Source organism: Colias philodice, chromosome 24, assembly GCF_061535455.1.
Source record: "Colias philodice isolate Cphi_HAF_F1 chromosome 24, ilColPhil1 Martin Lab GWU primary, whole genome shotgun sequence".
In the NCBI taxonomy this organism is placed as follows: domain Eukaryota; kingdom Metazoa; phylum Arthropoda; class Insecta; order Lepidoptera; family Pieridae; genus Colias; species Colias philodice.
The window spans coordinates 4,433,090-4,455,355 of NC_143109.1; the positions used below are offsets into that span (position 1 = coordinate 4,433,090).

The 22,266-nt window shown below is 33.7% G+C and overlaps 1 protein-coding gene and 2 pseudogenes across 1 annotated transcript in view; 1 reads left to right on the plus strand and 2 right to left on the minus strand.

Moving 5' to 3' along the window:
- The window catches only part of Fim (plastin-2 fimbrin), a 49,615-nt gene extending 38,063 nt beyond the window's left edge, over nt 1-11,552 (minus strand). The window contains exon 1 of the mRNA XM_089710243.1: nt 11,200-11,552. Within this exon, the coding sequence (XP_089566369.1) occupies nt 11,200-11,262 (63 nt within the window). The 5' untranslated portion in view covers nt 11,263-11,552. The remainder of the gene's footprint in view (nt 1-11,199) is intronic.
- Nucleotides 11,553-12,787: 1,235 nt separating this feature from the next.
- On the plus strand, nt 12,788-13,554 carry LOC149477697 (protein lethal(2)essential for life pseudogene; annotated as a pseudogene).
- Nucleotides 13,555-19,585: 6,031 nt separating this feature from the next.
- LOC149477698 (protein lethal(2)essential for life pseudogene) lies at nt 19,586-20,534 on the minus strand (annotated as a pseudogene).
- Nucleotides 20,535-22,266: the final 1,732 nt, after the last annotated feature.

The window sequence follows — 22,266 nt, forward strand, 5'->3', positions numbered from 1 at the left end:
AGCCTTCCTCGATAAATGGGCTATCTAACACCGAAAGAATTTTTCAAATCGGACCCGTAGTTCCTTAGATTAGAAAACAAACTAACTCTTCAGCTTTATAATATTAGTACAGATGTATATGACGCTGTGTGGGTGAGATTTATGGTCAGATTACAAAACGAGTCTGGCCGGGAGGCAATCTATTGTGGTTTGTATCTAGCTACCTATTCTCCATATCTTCCAGGCCTTTTTATACGGAAGCCACGTCACGTAGCTGATGCTTGATTAAGTGGGACCAACCGCATTCTCGGTTTCAGTAAGTTTATATTTAATTTATTGTACGTCTGAGAGTATAATTTAATTTTCAGGTTAGCGAAAATTTAATGAAATTTATTTCAAATGATTTTTATAGAGTATACGAAGCACGATGCAGATAGTGCGGGTATTTAAGTAAATTCACACAAGTTTAAAAGTTTCAAAAATGTATGCTCTGCAATTATTTCAGGCTACAATCCGCTAAACTTACGAATCATTAAATTTTTATTGAGGTTTGTTCTAAGTGATGGGAATGTTAGTAATATTAAAGTATTTACTTAACATGTTTACATATGAGGCCCCAGCGGGTGCTGGTGACTCACAGTTCCCACTATTCATAACCTAACTGTAAAAATAATTAAAACACTTAACATTTGTATGAACATAGTATTCTCAAATAGATTTTATTGAAGTACTAATATCGTCTCTACATATTTACAAAAATTCAAAGTATTATTTTGTAAACTCATTATACATTTTAAATTGTATTCTGGATATGGTTTTTTACATGATTAATTATTGCCAAATTAATTACCCATTCCATCCGCAAAGTATTTATACATAATTATAAGTATAACTTGCGGAAAGAAACCTTAGGTCCTTAAATAGATACGGTTTGTCAATCTGAACGAAGATATCCTGCGGATAAATTGTAATTAATATTGTTGAACAATTAACGCTTTATTTGTGGAAATATTCCTATAATGAATTTAAAATATCCCAAGGATTTAGGCTATTATCGGTCAATCATCGATGATGATTTTAGTCATTTTTTTTGGAACAGATTTTCCGAAGTGTAGCTATTCCAACTTAATTAATATGATGTATTGGCTAGCAGTGCCTTGGGTGCCTTTGTCTATTGCTTCATCTTAATTTCACTTGCTTTCCTCTCTGCTTCGTGCAACCCGAGACATACTTAATACATAAACAGACACATTCTAATTAACAAATCTGTCCCCTTGCCATTAAATCTATTTCTAGAAACACTCGAGAACAAAGAGGCCTGACAAACCAATTACTATCATTTATGAAAGACGTATTATGTATCCTCTCGAGCTCACCTTTCCACCAATACTGAGTCACCGACTGTTGACCCACGTGAACGTAAAACGAACAAAACGCTGTTTGTGTGCGTGCTGCGTGCAGACAGGGTGACTTGTGTGTTTGTGTTTGGAATACTGTCTACTCGTCTAGCTCTATGCGACCCTGGTACTTTGGCTGTATTTATAGGAGGAAATCTCTTTAAAGAAAAGCTATGCAGAAGTAGTAAATATGGAAAGGACATGCATACTACATACATAATACATACCTACATCATCGAGATATATTACTAGAGGGGTTATTCCAAACAAAAACATTGCGCGCGGCCGATGTGGTGGGGTACGTGTGGAACGAGCGAGGCGTGGCTTCAAGTTCAAAGATTAAGCAATGCGTGCAGATGCGACACATTGTGCAATCTGTTTACTCGGTACTATCTGGTGGTACTGATACTAGGGAATTAATAAAACGAGGATTTTATATTAAACTATGTATTTTAATTTCCTTTAAATAATATCAATTTATTAAGCTTTTGTCGTTTTGTGTAGTAATCAATAGTTTTATCAGTTTTTGCTTCATGATGTAATTTAAATGGATACGATGATTCAATGTTGATGGCGTTTACGTATAAGAAACTCACATTTTGAAAAATCTCACGCGAGATTCGAGGATGGGGGAGGGGTTGAATAAATTCTCACGACATCTCACCAGGGGGGGAGGGAGGTGCAGAAAATTTAAAAAAACACCTCACGTAATTTATGGACGCCCCCTTACTCGATCACAATTTTTGTAACTTTACTATAAACGGAACTACATTTAAAAATATACTTTATTTATTGAGTTATAAGGTTGCTTCCATTCTGTTTATTTACATTCTCAAAAACATCAATCGCTGCAGAGGTGGCTTGCGACAAAGGCGGCTTGTGTCAAAGGCCTCGGCGATATCATTTAAGAACATAATATTATGTACTTTAGGCAAACTTGTTATAAGATCTATTTTACTTTCTTATTAGTCCATTTGACAAGGATATTGGGTAAGATACCTATTGGAATAATTTTATTATTATGTATGTACTTATTAAATCCGCGAATAAAAAAAATTTTTAGTCGTGAATATAGAAATTGGGTCGCATTTTTTTAATCCGCGAATAGTGAAAACACGAATAAAGGAAGCGCGATTAAGGAACTTTTACTGTATTAGTTTCTGTGAATGTTGTGTTTATTTGTAATTGTTGTGCATAATAATTTATAAATCCTATTGGAACAACTATTGATTAGGCTTTTTTTAATAAATAAAAATAGGTAAATAAATAAATATTACTTAATATAACCTACCGTTTTACTTTGCGTAGTCGGGTAAAAGTATAAATATTTAGGTACTACACCACGGTAATCTTTCCTAGTAGATATTGTATATACATAGTTAAAAAAATCCAGTTACATTTTTTTAACAGACTCATCGATAGTGTCACGTCTGTGCTGTTAGTCTATGAAAAATGGCGCGAAACGCAGAACGCGTGGTGATTTTTCGCAAAATGATAACAATATTAGTAAAATGCATGACTTACTCATAATAAGGAAACTTACTGGTGAAAAGTCACTCCTCGGGCTTTGTTTGTATTATGGGAACTGTTAAAACAATATCTAAGCAAACACGAAGGCATTTTGAACAGAGCAATAACACGTGTTGACGCGGCAAGCGGGGGGCACAGTCCGACACAGACTAAAGAGACTTGTGATTCTTACCTCTAGCTCGTGTTAAAGAGAGTGTAGTAGCGATCGCCTCTCTAGTACGTAGTACATTCTATCTCGATGACCTACATTAATATTTTGTAATATTATTCACAAACTAGTAAAAAATAAAAATGATGAAAAAAGATGAAAGCATAAACTCAAAAACGTAAGTACCTTCGTTATGTTAAGCAACCGTGTTATGGGCTATATTTAACATTTCACATTGAAATAAAAGAACCAAAAAATTTTACATTCATAAGCTATCTGGAATCTGGGTGAGATCAATACTTCATTTGAAACATAGTTTGCATACACGTCAGTTTAAAAGGGGACAACCCTTTCGCATTAAATATTGATTTCTTACCCCTTTTCTATGAGCAATGTAACTGAATTAACTACAAATGGACAGTGGGCATTTGCATTTTGCAAAAGTAATTTGAACGGACCCTAGTCCCTACGTAATTTAGCTCTTTGTTGGGCTGCATTTTGCTTGATTGTAATTTCTCTTTATTGACAAACCGGTGTTGGGCAGTTTAATTTATCTTAACCATGTAAAAGGCTGCCTGATTGAAAATTATTGAAGTAGCAAATGTGAGTGTACATTAAAATCTACACAATGTAAAAATTGAAACGCATTAAAATCCTAAATTAGTGCTAAATTGCTCTACACTATGTATTTATCAAATTTTAATTGTGTTTAAAAGAAAGAGCTTTTTTATTACATCATTGATCACCACAGACTTCAATGCACCAACTGCATTTTTTATTTACGAACATCCTATAACCATAAACCTCCACATCTCCATACACTGGAACAAATAATTTTATCAGCCAATTGTTCCAAGAATACACATGAACCTAATCACTTCGTCACCAATTGAATATGTTAGCGAAATCATAACTTGGCTGACTCACTCGAACACTGGCTGTTAAATATCCTATTTATGCTAATTTTGTACTGTACTAACCTAGCTACAATGCAGCCATAACTTAGGAATTATATTCTCGATAAATCACTACTTAGTAGCAATGCTTGTAGTACATATAGGTACGTGAAGTATTTATTAGACGCGAGACAAACCTTTGATCTTAATATCAGTGGTTCTTGTTCAGGTCAAAGTCGGATAGTTAATTGCTCTTTACTCCTTAGTTATGGTTTCGTTTCGATCGATTGGCTACATAACTATAATAAAAGTATAATACGAATATGAAAGCAATACTTAATTAAGTATTCACTTTTGTTATGCTTTTCCATAAATATGTCAATATGAAAAACCATAACATCCTAAATAATTATCATACGAGGCTGTCTTATTAACAACTAAAAGGTGGTCATTATTTACTACCAGCTGGTTGTAATGTGATAAATTATTCGAAACAAACAAAGCAACAACAAATTGTACCAACTGCAGAAATACCTTAATAGTTAGTACCATCTAGTAGTAGTAGTAGTAACTACATATGAATTTTAAACTATCGACGGAACCAAATATAAAAATTTCCATCTTAATTGTTCTATGCATCAGCATCATCTGATTTCTAGGAATGCATATTAGTAATTCTACTAATAGCATCAATTTACCGCATTGGCTATTGACGCAAATGACCTACATAGACACGTAATAAATCCTAATATAGTGCATTTTTGACTCATCACTTTCTTATCTGTACCTTGAATATACGTAGTTTCATAACTGCCTAAAACCTTATCCCACCTTGTATTCTACCTAAATATGATTCCTAACAACTTTTAATTACAAACAATATTTTATCAGCTATATTCTATCTTATAATGTTTTCCAGGTTTTCTTCATAGCACATTTTCTTGTACCACGATATAAACATCATAACCAAACATGACGATAATGAGGTTTCCAGTGATAATTACAAATAACTGTGTATCGAGGCCAAAGAGGGAAGTATGTACTCATATAATGTATGATGATTAATGTGACTTATAACGGTACACGTTTACTACTTATTTATTTACTAGCGGTCTGCCCCGGCTTCACTTGTTATACATGTTAACGTTTTCTCTCCATAAGTATCCTCTTACTTCAAAGAATATTATAAAAAAGAATTAACGAAATCGGTTCGGCCGTTCTCGACTTTTGCGCTTACCAAGACATTTAGCGATTCATTTTTATAATATTTAAGATATTGTCATCTTAAAATATGTGTACATATTTAGTGAAGAAGTTGTTGACTTTGTCGATCGCGAGTTAAATTCTAATCTTTACAGCTTTTCACACTTCCCAGCCTTTGTTTGTACTGTGACATTATGTAGTTATGTAAAATCTAAATGAGTCGTGTTTTAAGTTGTTTAAAAACAAATGTAATGGATTACACTACAACTACAATTAAAACATTAATAGATATTCATTCTGCTTACACTTGGCCGCTTTCTATCATTTTTATACAAAAGTGAAAATAATATTTATTTATACAATATCACGCAACACGCTATACCCACGTTTATATTAAATATATAAGAATAAGATTTATTTATAACTTCTAAGAGTAATAATAATAAATAAATTTGTATTATTGGTCCTCAGGGTACGCACTATTGTTATTCTTAGTATACGTTCGCAAATATGCATAAAATTACTACGGACTATTATGCGTGTCCTTACTCCTTTGTGCTTACTACGAATCGAATTGTTTTTAATAAGTTAATTATAATTTGTATTTCACAAGTATGCAGTAACTAAATCTTATGATTTATGTCCATATAGGTATTTATAGGTATAGGTATTAGGTATGAATTTGAATTAAAGTACATGATTTTTTCGTAGAATTAAATAAAGAGGGAGGTAGAGTTACTACTATAATAAGTAACTATCCTAGAATAAAAACATTCGAATTGTCAATTAAAATTTTCTCAAAACATCACAAACTTGGATGGACAAAGATCTCGCCATCTCTTTATTTCCAATAAAATATTTTCCATTATCTCTTTCCCTGATATAGATTATAGACTATTGTACATAGAGCAAGCTTCTATATAAGACCTAGTAGGTAAGTACATAATGCCTTACGTCATGAGGCGGGACAAAGACACGACCACATTCCTCGCCAAGGTCGATGCATCCAGCTAGCGAACATCGTATAATCTGTCAATTAAAACTTTACAGTATTATTGATTTACTGTATCAAAGGTAAGGTCAAATGTTGAACCATATAAATAACTCTAAAATACTCTAATCTACTCATACCTATATCTTTAATATATATATAAATCTCGTGTCACAATGTTTGTCCTCAATGGACTCCTAAACCACTTAACCGATTTTAATAAAATTCGCACACAATGTGCAGTTCGATCCAACTTGAGAGATAGGATAGTTTAAATCTCAAATCGTTTTAGAGAAAGCGGGCGAAGCCGCGGGTGATAAGCTAGTAATATAATAATAATATAATAAAATCGTAGGAAAATGAAAATTGTACATTGAATATTTTTTTAAAGAATACTTGGGGCGTGATCTGCAATAGATACCGAAGCCAAAAATACATTTTTTTTTAATTTTTGTCTGTTTGTCTGTATGTATGTCCGAACTAATCTCAAAAAGTACTGCATGGATTTACGTAGATAAATGATAATATAATGATATCGTTTGTTTTAAAAGTAGCTGAATCTTAGTAGTTTATTGATTTTGGATAACAGGTAGTTGAAATATTGCAATCAACATTCACGCAAAACAGGCGCATGGTTTCGAGTTGTAAGGTGTGCCCGTATTGTTGTCCCAGATAAAACATTTCTGAACATTTTCACACAAAACTTTTTAAAAAGCTCACTGTGTTTGAAACTGCATACCTAACTTTATTGCACGCCTCATAAGCGAAGCGTTGAGGTGGGTACTACTGTCACTTCGCGCAAAACATCTGATTTTTCAAACTTAAAATGTCTTTATGTATCATACATTGCACTTGTAAGATAATACATACACACACATATTAAGAAAAAACACTATCTTTAACGTTCATGATATTTTTGATGTCATTTTTGTTATTTAAACTAGTTAAAAAACAGTTTAAAAAAGTTCTGTCTTGGACGTCCGTGTGTCTGTATGTGCGGATCCTTTTTCTTGTTAACACGATAGCGACCGAAATACTTTACTAATCGAGTCTTTTTTTTTCTCTTACGCTTGAGTATGCTCAGGAATAGAACCCTTTCATTTTTCAGGGTCTGATTCGATGTGGTTTAATTGTTATTAAATAAACAAAAATAATAATTAATAAATATTTATTAAAAAAAAATTATGAGGCGTGCACTTTTGGATTTTCCAATTTAAATACTATTTTCATGTAATTTCCGTAACAATCGCTCAATTTTACAACCGTTTAAAAAGCAGCAGACAATACAAATGTACCTCATATTTATAACAGCGGTCGGCAGACTTGCTTTAACGAAACGTGAAAGTATGCAGGCATTTATCGTAAACAAAACCGGGGCCCTTTACTTGTCAACGAGTGCACAACTTGTTTACTTTTCACTCTTTGAAGTACTAAGTATAATCGTGTTGAACAAATAACAATGTTTGTAGAGAACGCCTTTTATTGTTTCTATCGTTACAATTGAAACTTTGCAGTCTAAGCTTTATGACTTCTTAAAAGTTTGTAGCTTTTGCTTTTCTCTTATCCCTACTAATATTATAAATGCGAAAGTTAACTCTGTCTGTCTGTCTGATACGCTTTCCCGCTTAAACCTATCAACCGATTTTGATGAAATTTGGCACATACAATCTTTAGACCCTGAGAAAGAACATAGGTAGGCTACCTTTTATCAAAACACCACGCGGGCGAAGCCGCGGGCGGAAGCTAGTTTTATATGAAACGTTTCGAATGTTGAGAAATTGCAAAACTGTTTCTTTTACTCATTTGGTAATTTAAACTTTGTTAATGTCATTTAGTAGGTAGCAGTAGTATTAGTAGTACCTAAATAGTACCTAATAGATTTTTAGAATTAAGATTGTCGATCTCTATAGGACACTTAACCTTAACACACCTATATCTGCTATGCAATTATTTTATGCAAGTAACTCCGCTTATAATACCCACCATAAAACATTATCCAGACATGAGAAGAAATTACGATACCGATAGGACATAGACAACAAAAAACCCGTACAACAAGTTGTTTTAATATTCATTCCATAATGGAAAGCAAAAACATTGTATTGAATTGTGCGTCCACTTTCACAGTTTATTAGATACCGCGTAAAGCGTAACGGAGTGAGATTTTATTATACATATTTATATGAGAATTTCTATGGAATAACTTTGTAATAACATTTATTGTTGTTTGTTTCTTTTGTTACTTGAAGTGGGATTAAAAGTATTTTGACAAAGGTTTTGGTCGAAAAATTACGGTAAGCGTCGTTGATTTTTGGCTATTAAATTATTTATTTTTCTCTTATACAGAATATAGGTACAATAATCTTGAAGTTAGCTTATAAATAAAAATATAGCGACACTACCGGTAAAATTTATTATTTTTCCGTTTCGAAAACAACAGTGAGTGTATTCATGGCCGAATGAAGGGTCACTTCTACCGACTCGTACGGTCGTACCTAAGTAATCAATTCTCAAAAACGTTTAATTAATGTTCACGCTTTCATGAACAAATTAAATAATTACTTATTATTAAATAAATACATCATTAATCATTATTAGTTATAATTAATAATTATCAACAAAATAGGTAGGTAGGTAAGTAATAATTTTTATTACTTATAATTAACACAATTTCCTAAGTATGTTTCAATTTGATAGTATCACACGTAATAAAAACAAAATAAATTAATCTATAGCGTTTAGATAATGCTAAAATAAATCGATTAAATTTAATCTAATCATACCTAATTAAATGATATCACATGGAATTTCTTAAAAATATCCAGTGGCATTAGTAACATTATTTAAATAAAATTAATTTACCGAAATAATCTAAAACAAATCGAATCTAAGTTTAAAAAGATTTAAAAGTTTTTTAGATATAAATTTCCGCGAACGAAACCACGCGTCAAACTAGTACATATAAAACGTAAACCCTTATAAGGTATAATGGTCGAATGTGCCGTATTAATTTCACTTGAAGGCAAAGATTGAAATATATTTATCGAAAGGTTCAATATTTTTCGAGGTCAAGCCTCTTCCGCTGACTCACTAGAGCGCCAAGTCATTTACATTTTATACTAAATCTTGAAAATGTATAAGGAAGTGTTTCTGGGTCATGGTAATGCTCGAAATTCATGGCTATAATAATATATGTACCTTCCTATTTAATATTGTATGTTGAGTTGTTGTGTTGTGATAAATAAAAAGAAATAATAAGAATAAATAAAAACTATAACCTCCTTTGAGCTTAGTATACCAATTACCAACAGTGGGACACCCTGTATAATGTGTATGTAAAAATAATGAGAATTATAATGAGATTATTTTTATTGGAAAATAAAATTCTAAAGTTGGAAGACCTTTCAATGGATTAAACTTGATTATTTTTGAATACAAACTTTTAGATTTCAGAAAAAGATATACCTACCTAGTTAATATGTATTATTAATTTAGACCATTTTTATGCAAACAGGTTTTAAGTAGTAATTTAAAGAATTGAATAAATTGTGTCTTCAAAAAAACACTCAAAAATAAAACAACAATAATCTCAGTTGTGTAAGATTATTCTATGTTCTTTGTATTGATTATTTATCAGCAAATAACATCCTGTTTTTATACTACAAATTAGATAATTTACAATGCAAAACTTTAATAGTTACTTAGTTAAATTTAAACGTTTTTCAACATGTATTTCCAGCCTGCGTCAGACAAAATTTATCTACTATATAAAAATAAGTCGGGTTTTCCTTCCTGATGCTATAACTCCAGAATGCACGAACCGATTCCCACGGCATTTGTTGGAAAGGTCTCGGGCTCCATGAGGTTTATAGCAAAGAAAAGGTGTCTCTGGTGGCGAAACGGAGTTCGCCCGGTTTGCTAGTACCTTATAAATACCTACCAGAGAAATTTACCCACTATATCCCTATACATTTGAGACTTAGTCATTTTATTTAACCGTGAATTCTCCAAGAATGTGTCATCGGTTACACAAGAGGCGATTTGGAATTGCCTTAACGTTTAGTATTCAGACCACATCTGTTGCCTTGACATGCTATTGTGTTACCATACTTCTCAATACACATGTTTTAAAAACCCCTATGTGGTAATTGAGTAATGTATTTCTATAAGTAAAGTTACGCAAGATATTTTTGTATTGAATTCTAATTTTTGGATAAATAATCAATAGAAGTTAGGAGAAATGTTTTTGTGTTATAGAAAATTATACTGTTAAGTTCTAATGAACTTAATTTTGTAAAGTCTACTTTGTAGTTTGTTACTTGTTCAGCGAACTGAGGTGAAGCGATTTTGATATAATTTTATACTTATAAATAAAATTCACGTGTCACAATGTTAGTCTGCATACTCCTCCGAAACGGGTGGACCGATTCTCATGAAATTTTCTGTGCATATCGGGTAAGTCTGAGAATCGGCCAACATCTATTTTTCATATGTACCACGGGCGAAGCCGGGGCGGACCGCTAGTAATTTTATAAATAACACAAACAAAATTAATTTATAAAAATATTCATGACTTGGTTCTGGCTTGTTGTTTTTTTTTTATTACAAATTTTAGAAATTTGGCAATGGCCATGTATTTTATAAAACCTCTTAAAAACATATCAGGCTACTTATTGACGTCATTGATATCATTCATAATGTTATCATTATTTTAATGCAGTCTTATTGATAATGGATAAAGTATGAAACTAAAGCTACCTAGTTTTAAAAATAAGTATTGTTACGTATATATTTAACTATACGACCACACGCAACGCTATTCAAGAATCGAATACTTTCAAGTACAAAAAACTTTGGTACACAAATCCTTAATTAAACGGCATACAAAAACCGTATTGCTACCATCGAGATATATGTACTACTATCTCGATGATTGCTACAAAAACAGCGTGCTATAATTCAATAAAATTATCGTCTTTAAATACGATAATAATCCGGCATAGTAAAACTATGTCAATGTTTTAAAGCCGGTATAAGAAATTATTGCAAACTTACCTGGGCGAATTGCTCCCTAATTTCTGCCCTCTCTTCGTCGGTCAATTTCGAATTATCTGCCATTGTCAATCAAGTTTTATCACAATAAAAATCAGCACATCGACGACAACGCGAACGATGTTAAAGTGCAATTAAATATATTTGCGAATCACTTTACACTTATCACTAATGTAAAAAATTCAAAATGAAACTAAAATCACAGCTCCGTTCACCGAGTTAATTGAAGGATAGGCACAAAAATTACCACTAATGAAATACCACAATACACGTAAGTAATAAACGCAATACGCGAATACTACGTCCTACGAAAGCAAATCAACTCAGCGAGTTTGAGGGCGAGTTCAACGACGGAACGAGTCATCGAGGACAATACGTCGGTGTTGCCACTTCGCAGGATGCAAAATTGAAATTAATTAACATACCGTTCTATGGATATTATAAATTATATGAACGAGTATTGGCCACAATCTATCGTACTAAAGTAATATTATATTTTATTACTTAATTATAAAATTATAAAAAAAATTGCTCTGGAATTTCTAATTTTATTTTAAAAGAACTTGCCAGACTAAAATAATTTATCATGTGTAGTAAACGTATAGTAAACGCAAGTATTTTTTTTATTTTAATAGTATGTTTACCTATTTAATTTATTGTTACCTAAATAATAATTGTAATCGTTAATTATTTTTAGATATATGTGCCAAAAACTTAAGAAATATAGATGGCGCTGTTATACAACAAAAAAAACGCCATCTATTATCACGCTTTGTACAATTATTAAAAAGTTCAGCTACTCGACACTAGATGTCAGTATGTACTATTATTTCTATCTAGAAAATTCGAGAATGAACATATTTTACTTCGGGAAGATATAATCTGGGCTTTTAAACCTATTGGATTATCAAAATTTATTACATTATATAGTACACAACAAAGGTAAACAAATTGTAGACGTGTTGTATAATTGAGTGAAAACATTAAAGTACCTAATACTTAATTAGAATTAAATAGTAAACATCGAAATATTGTAAGTATAGTTACTGTGTTATACATATATAAAAATAAAAATAATATGTTTTAGGTTTTAATTATTTAATATTACAATTTATGAAGTAAGACAAACAAAAAAAAACAAGGTAATAAAAAAAATACTACAGTGTACATTAAATATGAACATATTTTCTTAATTTATTGTAGGTTCGTAATTTATTAGAAATAACATTCAATGTATAAATTATTAACAATAAGTTGAAAGTGAATGTTTCCACCAATAATACAAAAAAAGAAAATCACATTTGATTTTTTCATTATTAAACTTCTATCATAAAACAATTACTGCAGAAGGTAAGTAGGTACATACTTACTTTGTGAGAAACAATTGAGTACCTACATTTACTAAAATTTTATTTTTCTTGCAAATTCGGGCATTTACTTAATATCTGCAACGATTTAATTTATTTTCTTCAATTGAATTGTACAAAAATATAAATCAGATTAAGTATAAAATAAAATTTACACCAAAGGTTGCAAAGCGCTTACTTCGCGAATTTTCTACCTCTGTCTGGAACACCGGCCGTTTAAATACGGCGCGTCAGAGCCGGCAAGCGTCAGTTGAAAACAAACGATTGCGATTGTCACTAGCGACTAGCGAGTTTCTCTGCGATTCACACAATTTGCATTGCTATCTCACAAGTTTTATAACTAGTAATTTATCTAAAAGAAGAAGAAATGGCTCTCCTACCATTCTTGTTGGATTATGAGCTTGAGCGCCCCCGCCGGTTGGTGGACCAGCATTTCGGGTTGGGGCTGACGCCGGACGATCTGCTGAGCGTGGTTGCCGGTCCCATGGTGAGCCGGGAGTACTACAGACCCTGGCGCCACTTGGCCGCCGCTACTCGCGATTTGGGCTCCAGCATCAAGAGCGACAAAGACAAATTTCAAGTGAACCTCGACGTTCAGCACTTCGCACCGGAAGAAATAAGCGTCAAGACCGCTGACGGCTACATCGTGGTGGAAGGCAAGCACGAGGAGAAGAAAGACCAGCACGGTTTCATTTCGCGGCAGTTTACCAGGCGGTATGCGCTGCCGGAGGGTTGTACCCCTGAGACGGTCGAGTCGAGGCTGTCTTCAGACGGTGTGCTGACTGTGATTGCCCCAAGGAAAGTGCCCCCTGCAGTGCAAGGGGAACGCAGTGTGCCCATCGCACAAACCGGCCCAGTTCGGAAGGAAGTGAAGGACCAGTCGAACGGAGACAAGGCTGAATAAGTTATTTAAGTCATTCCACTTTTCTCTTTTGTTGTAAGACTGATTTAGTTTTTAATTTCGTTAATAAATTTTTCAATTATCTAAGTACTTGATTGTTTTATTGGTCCCAAAAACTGAAACTGTTATTCTAGATTTGTACGTCTTCTATAAATTTTTAAAACAATTTGCTCAATTTTACGTATTCATTTATTAAATTATCCTTTAAAAAAGATGGAAAAACTTGTAAACCAAAATGTAAAAAGACAGTAGAGGCAAACATTTAATAAATTTCAACCTCCTAGGGTATAATTACTGATCACAGCATAAGGGTGCACTCACACACATCAGTCACCGTCAAGTCACCGATGACTGATCGGTGACGGTTTGTGTACGTATCCACAAACACCAGTCACCGTCATGTTGTCCGTCAGTCACGTCGCCGGTTTGACTGAATCATTGAACACATACATCAGGTTAGTCAGTGATTAGACGTGTGTCACGCTAGAGAACATGTAGCAATTGACGGTAGCACGACGCTGACTGAACTGAGACGTGACGGCACCGGGTGAGTGGGGATAAAAGTATGATACATGTATGGAAAGATTATTTGACGTGCCTGACCGGTGACGTCACTGATAGATTTCGTGCCGGCGACTGTCGTGTGGGAACAGAGTCATACTAGAACTATTGATACATATTTTTTTTTAATCCTGTCCGGTGACGTGCCGTGACGGTGACTGATGTGTGTGAGTGCACCCTTTAGGGTGCACTCACACACATCAGTCACCGTCAAGTCACCGATCAGTGATCGGTGACGGTTTGTGTACGTATCCACAAACACCAGTCACCGTCATGTTGTCCGTCAGTCACGTCGCCGGTTTGACTGAATCATTGAACACATACATCAGGTTAGTCAGTGATTAGACGTGTGTCACGCTAGAGAACATGTAGCAATTGACGGTAGCACGACGCTGACTGAACTGAGACGTGACGGCACCGGGTGAGTGGGGATAAAAGTATGATACATGTATGGAAAGATTATTTGACGTGCCTGACCGGTGACGTCACTGATAGATTTCGTGCCGGCGACTGTCGTGTGGGAACAGAGTCATACTAGAACTATTGATACATATTTTTTTTTAATCCTGTCCGGTGACGTGCCGTGACGGTGACTGATGTGTGTGAGTGCACCCTTACGGTCCGTCCTGTATAATTTTAGTTTACCAAAAATTTAATATCTGTACGTAGAAAATATTAAAATTATTAATTCAATGATCTTTTCACGTAATTATCATGCTTAGCACTGGCTGTGAGATGCATATTGCATACATATTTTCTCGTTCGAACTAGGTACAGACTTATAATGTGGTTGTCCGGGTTTCACGCAAAAACTGCTGGACGGAGTTTGATCAAACTTTTTTGTTCTATAGCATAGTCGTAGTAGTTACCTTTGATTTTAAATCTACGCACGCGCGAACGAGGTCGAGTGCACGGCTAGTATTGATATTATGTTGCACTCTGAGCTGTTTTTGTAGATACAGAGGGCGTCTAGCACGCCGTCTAGACTCTAGAGTCTAGAGTCTAGACTCACTAATGTTATTGATCGCATCGGACGTTACCTATCTTTGCTACCTATACCTATCTAGTAGGTATCTAATAAACTATAGCTACTAGGACCTAGGCTGCATTATATTGCACGCCTCATAAGCGAAGCGTTGAGGTGGGTACTACTGTCACTTCGCGCAAAACATCTGATTTTTCAAACTTAAAATGTCTTTATGTATCATACATTGCACTTGCAAGATAATACATACACACAAATAAACACTATTTTTAACATTCATGATATTTTTGATGTCATTTTTGTTATTTAAACTAGTTAAAAAACAGTTTAACCCTAGATAGCTAACGTTACTAGAATACCATGAGATGCTAACCATTCGACTTTTTGACGAACAAATTTAAAATATGTTTTTAATGAAATTTAATGTTATTATATCCGAGATTATTTTTATATTAGAAAATACAGGATATAAATTAAAGATATTTTTAGCAAAATATAATATTTATTAGAGTTTTAAGTACAAAATAACAAATCTTAACAGCACATAGTTACAAGAGATCAAAAAATTAGGTAAATCTGAAATCAACTAAAACAGAAACTATTACATTTTTTTCTTATATTATTTTTATTTAGTATATAAGTAAATATATGTATGTTTTTATTATTATATTAAAAAATTATATTTTATTGGCACAATTAGGACAAAATCCAACTCAATGCTCGCCGCAAATGGCCACTTTGCAACAGTTGCAAACGTTTTTTGTCATACGTCTTTTTTATAGGAACACAAGCCACAAATCTTTATTTTCCTTGTAGGTACATTTTCGAAGTCTGATTGAGAGTCCGAACCAGATGGAAGTTGATCTTGACTTTGTCCTTCAGCCGGAACCTCTTCATTCACACCTAACACTTCTCTGATTATTTCCTTTACTCTTCGCGGCATTGTTGGTATTTCAAGACGATGTTTTAGCCAAGGCTCCACAAGTTGCTTATGTAAGCGTATCATAAATTTTCTTGTTCGGTTGTTCCGCATTTCTTCTGGAATTTCTCTTTTATTAGCCCTCAAAGTTCCAACTAAAGTTAACTTGTAAGGTTGTTTTCTCTTATATTGGCCTGAGACAAGTAGATAATCGAATCGGAAGCTAATAAAGACTCTTCTTGTGACTCACCAGATTGATTAGGCGAAGGTGTGTTTTCATGTTCTTCAGTACGTATTGGTTCATCAGTGTCCGAGACCTCGTCCTGAAAATCACTTTCCACATCATCCATCAACAACTTGTCTTTACTCTCGCAGTTAGACTCTAACGTTGAAGGGAAATATCAAATAATCGTCATCATCCAACGCCCGAGCAATCGCCTCATCAGTGATATTCGACCTCCCTGCCATTCTGTACTTTGAACGTAATAACTAAGTAAAAATCAACACTAATAATATTTATAAAAAGTTACACTTAAGCTAACCATTCGTCAAAATGACGAGTGAGTAGTAGGTATCTCAAAAACTATGCAACTTACCGCCAAATGGCGACCGCAGTTCGACGCAGCATGGCTCGAACTGAGTTGGTTTCACACTGCACGCGCATAACCGAAACGGTTAAAAAGAGATGGCGATATATTCATTCAGTATTCGTCATTTTGACGAACGTTAGCTATCTAGGGTTAAAAAAGTTCTGTCTTGGACGTCCGTGTATGTGCGGAGGATTTTCTTGTTAACACAATAGCGACCAAAATACTTTTATTTACTAATCGAGTCTTTTTTTTTTCTCTTACGCTTGAGTATGCTCAGGAATAGAACCCTTTCATTTTTCAGGGTCTGATTCGATGTGGTTTAATTGTTATTAAATAAACAAAAATAATAATTAATAAATAATTATTAAAAAAAATTATGAGGCGTGCACTTTTGGATTTACCAAATTATTTTATTTATCTGCTTTTCAGATTGTCTTTTACATCACTACATAGTATAAAATAGTTTGGAAAATCCAAAAGTGCACGCCTCATAATTTTTTTTAATAATTATTTATTAATTATTATTTTTGTTTATTTAATAACAATTAAACCACATCGAATCAGACCCTGAAAAATGAAAGGGTTCTATTCCTGAGCATACTCAAGCGTAAGAGAAAAAAAAAGACTCGATTAGTAAAGTATTTCGGTCGCTATCGTGTTAACAAGAAAATCCTCCGCACAAACAGACACACGGACGTCCAAGACAGAACTTTTTTAAACTGTTTTTTAACTAGTATAAATAACAAAAATGACATCAAAAATATCATGAATGTTAAAAATAGTGTTTTTTCTTAATATGTGTGTGTATGTATTATCTTACAAGTGCAATGTATGATACATAAAGACATTTTAAGTTTGAAAAATCAGATGTTTTGCGCGAAGTGACAGTAGTATAGATTGTCTAATCTAAAAATGAACGCCCCTCCACTGTGTTTACGCTCACATTCAAAGTACGTGTATAGACGCAATACACACAAATTGGTCTGCCTCATTGGTCGTTCAGTCCTCCAGTCCCGTCCATGCCCGAACGACAGGACCAGTTGGCCAACTAGTGCATAAATGACGCGATGCACGACAGAACGGACGTGTCATTCCGTACATAGCGCGCTCTCCCCGCCATACAATGCTAGGCACCTGAACTGATCGCCCGATTAGTTGACAAATCAGTGCGCGAGTGTCAAAGTTTGCAGTAGAATTGACGCGCGCACACATATAAAGTGGTTCAATAATTATTTGTCCTTACACATTGAAACAATTAAGTTTAGTGGAGGGGCGTTCATTTTTAGATTAGACAATCTATACCCACCTCAACGCTTCGCTTATGAGGCGTGCAATAAAGTCGCTTTCCCTGTCCCTATGTCCCTATGTCCCTATGTCCCTTTGTACACTTAAATCTTTGAAACTACGCAACGGATTTTTATGCGGTTTTTTTAATAGATAGAGTGATTCAAGAGGAAGGTTTATATGTATAATAACATCCATTAAATAGTGGAAAAGTACTGTTATTTTTGAGGTTTCTAATGTGAGGTCGTAAAAAATTACATTTTTTCCGCTTACATTGCAAACGCAGGCTGAAGTCTGAACCCTACGAGTTTTATCAAAATAATGTACTAAGTATTATACACATTGAAAAGTTCTACAGAAAAGTCCGCGATGGTATATGTCTATCTCTTATGGATAACCCACAATAACTTTTTTTTGTCATTTACTTTTTACGACAAATAATGGCTAATTTTCGATGCGATTTTAACCAATACAGCATTAATCCTTAACCAATTAAATACCTTGAATACATTGTTCATTTAATCTATATGGCCTTTTACACCGTATGGTTTAAGTGAATATTTTCGAAGATATTACAGATTTAAAATTTGCGGGACGTAGCGTTTGCGGCGGGCGGTATCGTCCGGCCGCGGCCCGGCTATCTATTTTATACCCGTGCGAAGCCGGAGCGGGCCGCTATGTTTTTATATACTACGTTCACAGTTTTTCTGTAGTGTTTTTAGTATCAGCATTGCAACCGTGCGAAGCCGGGGCGGGTCGCTAGTAGCTAATAAGAACAAACAAAGTGTAGGTATAAGGAATATAGGTACAGAAAACCAGAAATTCGTTCAGTTGTAATAGTAAAAAAGTACATAAAGTAGGTATGTACCTATTACACAATAATCATTATGAAAATAACACCCGTAAAATGAATAGACGGGTCATTACTGAAACAGACTTGAAGAATAAGTTTAAACCAAGGATTGATAAATCGTGCAGATAAAGATAAGTATCTAATGTTGTAAATGCGAATATTTATATTGTAAAAATTATGTTTGTTACATCGAGATATATGTTTTGTGACTCCGATTTTGATGATACCGTTACCGTGCGTAGTTATTTAGATTTAGAATTTCATTATTATAATATATTTAGGTAGGCGGTTGAAACCGCACGACACAACTGAAAGTTTGGTATGCGTACTCCTACTAATATCTTATGAAATAAAAATAAACATGAAAGTTATTTTATAAGTAAATAATACGCAACAAATAATTATTTACACTGTGCAATAACGCGCTATAAAATACCAGTAGATTCGATAACCTCCAGCCTAATATTTTTGAAGTCGTGATAAAAATAATGTGCTAGGGATGTGTGTACTAAGCACACTAAAAACAATTTTGACTAGTACCTATTGCATTAACATAATATATTTCATTCACATTTTAGATTCTTATAAATACATAATATTAAAAATATCAAAAATACCTACGAAACATTACATTGGGTTACAGAAACGTAACCACTAGCCTATTTTTTTGGATATAAAATAAATTAATTGTTAAAACCTTAGGTTAAAACTCTTATTTGTAACTTTAATATTAGCGTATTTTTAACGCACATTATTTTACTATAGTAATTCTTTAGCTTAATATCAATTTTCACTAACTTACAACAAAAAATATTAGATATCTAATGTTAGATGTTACGTATATGGCGCAAATCAGAACAAAAATTTTATGAAAAAGGAAACAAAAATACGTGAATGGGTGTTTATAATGTAAATAGTAAATACAGACGTACAAAATAAAAAATAATTTATTAGAAAAAAATAATTAAATCGACAGTCTCTTATATAATCAGTCAATTTTGATTTCCATGGCACAACATTACAGATCAAATTCACTTTTCACTTTCTTTCTTCTCCTGTTCCTGGACCTGACCTGACTGATCTTTGATTTCCTTCCTCACTGGTCCCGTTTGTGTGATTGGTACATTCCTCTCACCCTTCTGTGTTTCCGATTTCTTTGGCGCCAAAACTGATAAAACTCCATCTGAAGAAAGGCGGGATTCTATCGCGTCTGCGTTGATTTCCTGGGGCAGTTTAAATCGTCTCACAAATTGCCTTGACACGAAGCCATGTTCATCTTGCTTTTCTTCATGTTTGCCCTCAACAACGATGAATCCATCTGCAGTTTTAACTGTAATTTCATCTGGTGCGAAGTGCTGGACATCTATGTTGATAGACCATTTGTCTTTATCGACCTTGATGGATGAACTAGAGTCGCGTGGCCACCAGAATTTGTTGTACCGTGGAATAATTGGGCTCGTAGCGGTGAAGAGATCGTCTGGCGACAGTGTGAGGCCGAAGTTTTGTTCCAGAAGACGGCGAGGCCATCTTGGCACGTCGTAGTCGAAGAAGTAAGGAGAGAGCGACATTTTGTATTAGCTTTGACTCTTAGCGCGTTCGATTTCAGTATGAAGGAATGAGCTGCGATCCTCTTTATATATTCCTTGTGACGTATATCTACGTTTGCACTACGTAGCCGCGGAGACTCGAAAGTTCTCGCTGCAAATAGACTTGCAAACCAAAGTTCCATGCCAATGATTCATTTGTATCGTTACACATCTGACTGATAATAGAACGGTAAACAAACATAAATATGTCTCAGTGACATGTATTTTTAGTTTACGACACACGTTACTATAATTATATAACCGATTCATTAGCGAACGTATAAGAATTACTAACATGCAACAATTATCACGGTTATTTTGGTCCTTCGCCCACTTAACAGTCATTATTTATTTTTAAACAGCTATTTTTGTTTTGTTATTTTTTATCTTTGGGTTTTTTTTCGATTGTAACATCCTGTAAGAATGGTTCTGAACATTGCTTCTCTTCTGTTGTTTGGGTTATTGGTATGACAGTTTCACAAGGGTATGTCGTTTCACAAGTTTGTCTCGGTGCTGTGATTGTGAGACAGCCATCATGAGACAGTTCAGATCTTACACGTTGAGGATCACAACCATCCGGCAGTTTAAACTTCCTAAAAAACTTTCTTATAACGAAACCATCTCTGGTTTGTCTCTCCTGTTTTCCTTCAATAATTACATACTCTGGTCGTACTTTCACTCGAATTTCGTCTTTGTTGAATTGGTGTACATCCAGGAATAGTTGAAATTTATCTTTACCTATTTTTATGGTTGGTCTAACGTTTCTAGATTGGTTCATCCATGAATAAAGTTGTGGTCGGGAGTTTAATAACCGCAGTGGTCTTAAAATCATATCGTAACTCGTAAGTTAGGAATTATCTAATATTTCCATAGTTGAGATTGTATTTTTTATGAAAAGGTATCTATTTGGTCATGATTGTTTGTTATATAACTATTCAATTTGACAGGACATTGGTTTCAGGATGACGCATGTGTGTCTTTTTTACTTTTTTTATTATAGACAGCAAGATAGACAGACCATCCATGGTAACCATAGAGAACAACTTCGAAACAAAGTCTGTTTAATAATAAATGAGGATGTCTTTTAACTGCGTGAGCAAAACATTTCAGTAGACAACAGGTTAAAGAAAAGGAAAAGTATCGTTTTATGTAGGTAATTACATTTTCATTTTTTTTTGTTAAAGGCGGATATAAAATGAAATTTTAATTGAAAGTTTGTCACAAAAAAAAGCAATTTCAAATTATAGGTAAACCAGAATCTGATGGCAATTAGGGAAATCAAAATTTTGAGTGTGCAACCCTAGAAAAAATGGACTGAACGATCTTGATACTTCTTATTTTTTATTTTGTCCTCAATATCATTAGTCACATTACATAAGTGGACAATACTGTACTTAATAATGAGATATCCACTAATATTATGTAGGTACATACTTACATGTATAATATATACATATTAGTTTTATATGTATATTAGAAATATTATTATTTACACATACCTATATTTGTTTAAAATTTAAATCATTATCATGCCATGTCAAAATATGGATATAATGATAATGCAGATCAAAACTAGATTGCTTATAATCACTACATAGTATAAAACAAAGTCGCTTTCCCTGTCCCTATGTCCCTATGTCCCTTTGTACGCTTAAATCTTTGAAACTACGCAACGGATTTTGATGCGGTTTTTTTTAATAGATAGAGTGATTCAAGAGGAAGGTTTATATGTATAATAACATCCATTAAATAGTGGAGAAGTACTGTTATTTTTGAGGTTTCTAATGTGATGTCGTAAAAAATTACATTTTTTCCGCTTACATTGCAAAACGAATTTATCAAAATAATGTACTAAGTATCATACACATTGAAAAGGTCTACAGAAAAGTCCGCTATGGTATATGTCTATCTCTTATGGATAACCCACAATATCTTTTTTTTTGTCATTTACTTTTTACGACAAATAATGGCTAATTTTCGATGCGATTTTAACCAATACAGCATTAATCCTTAACCAATTAAAT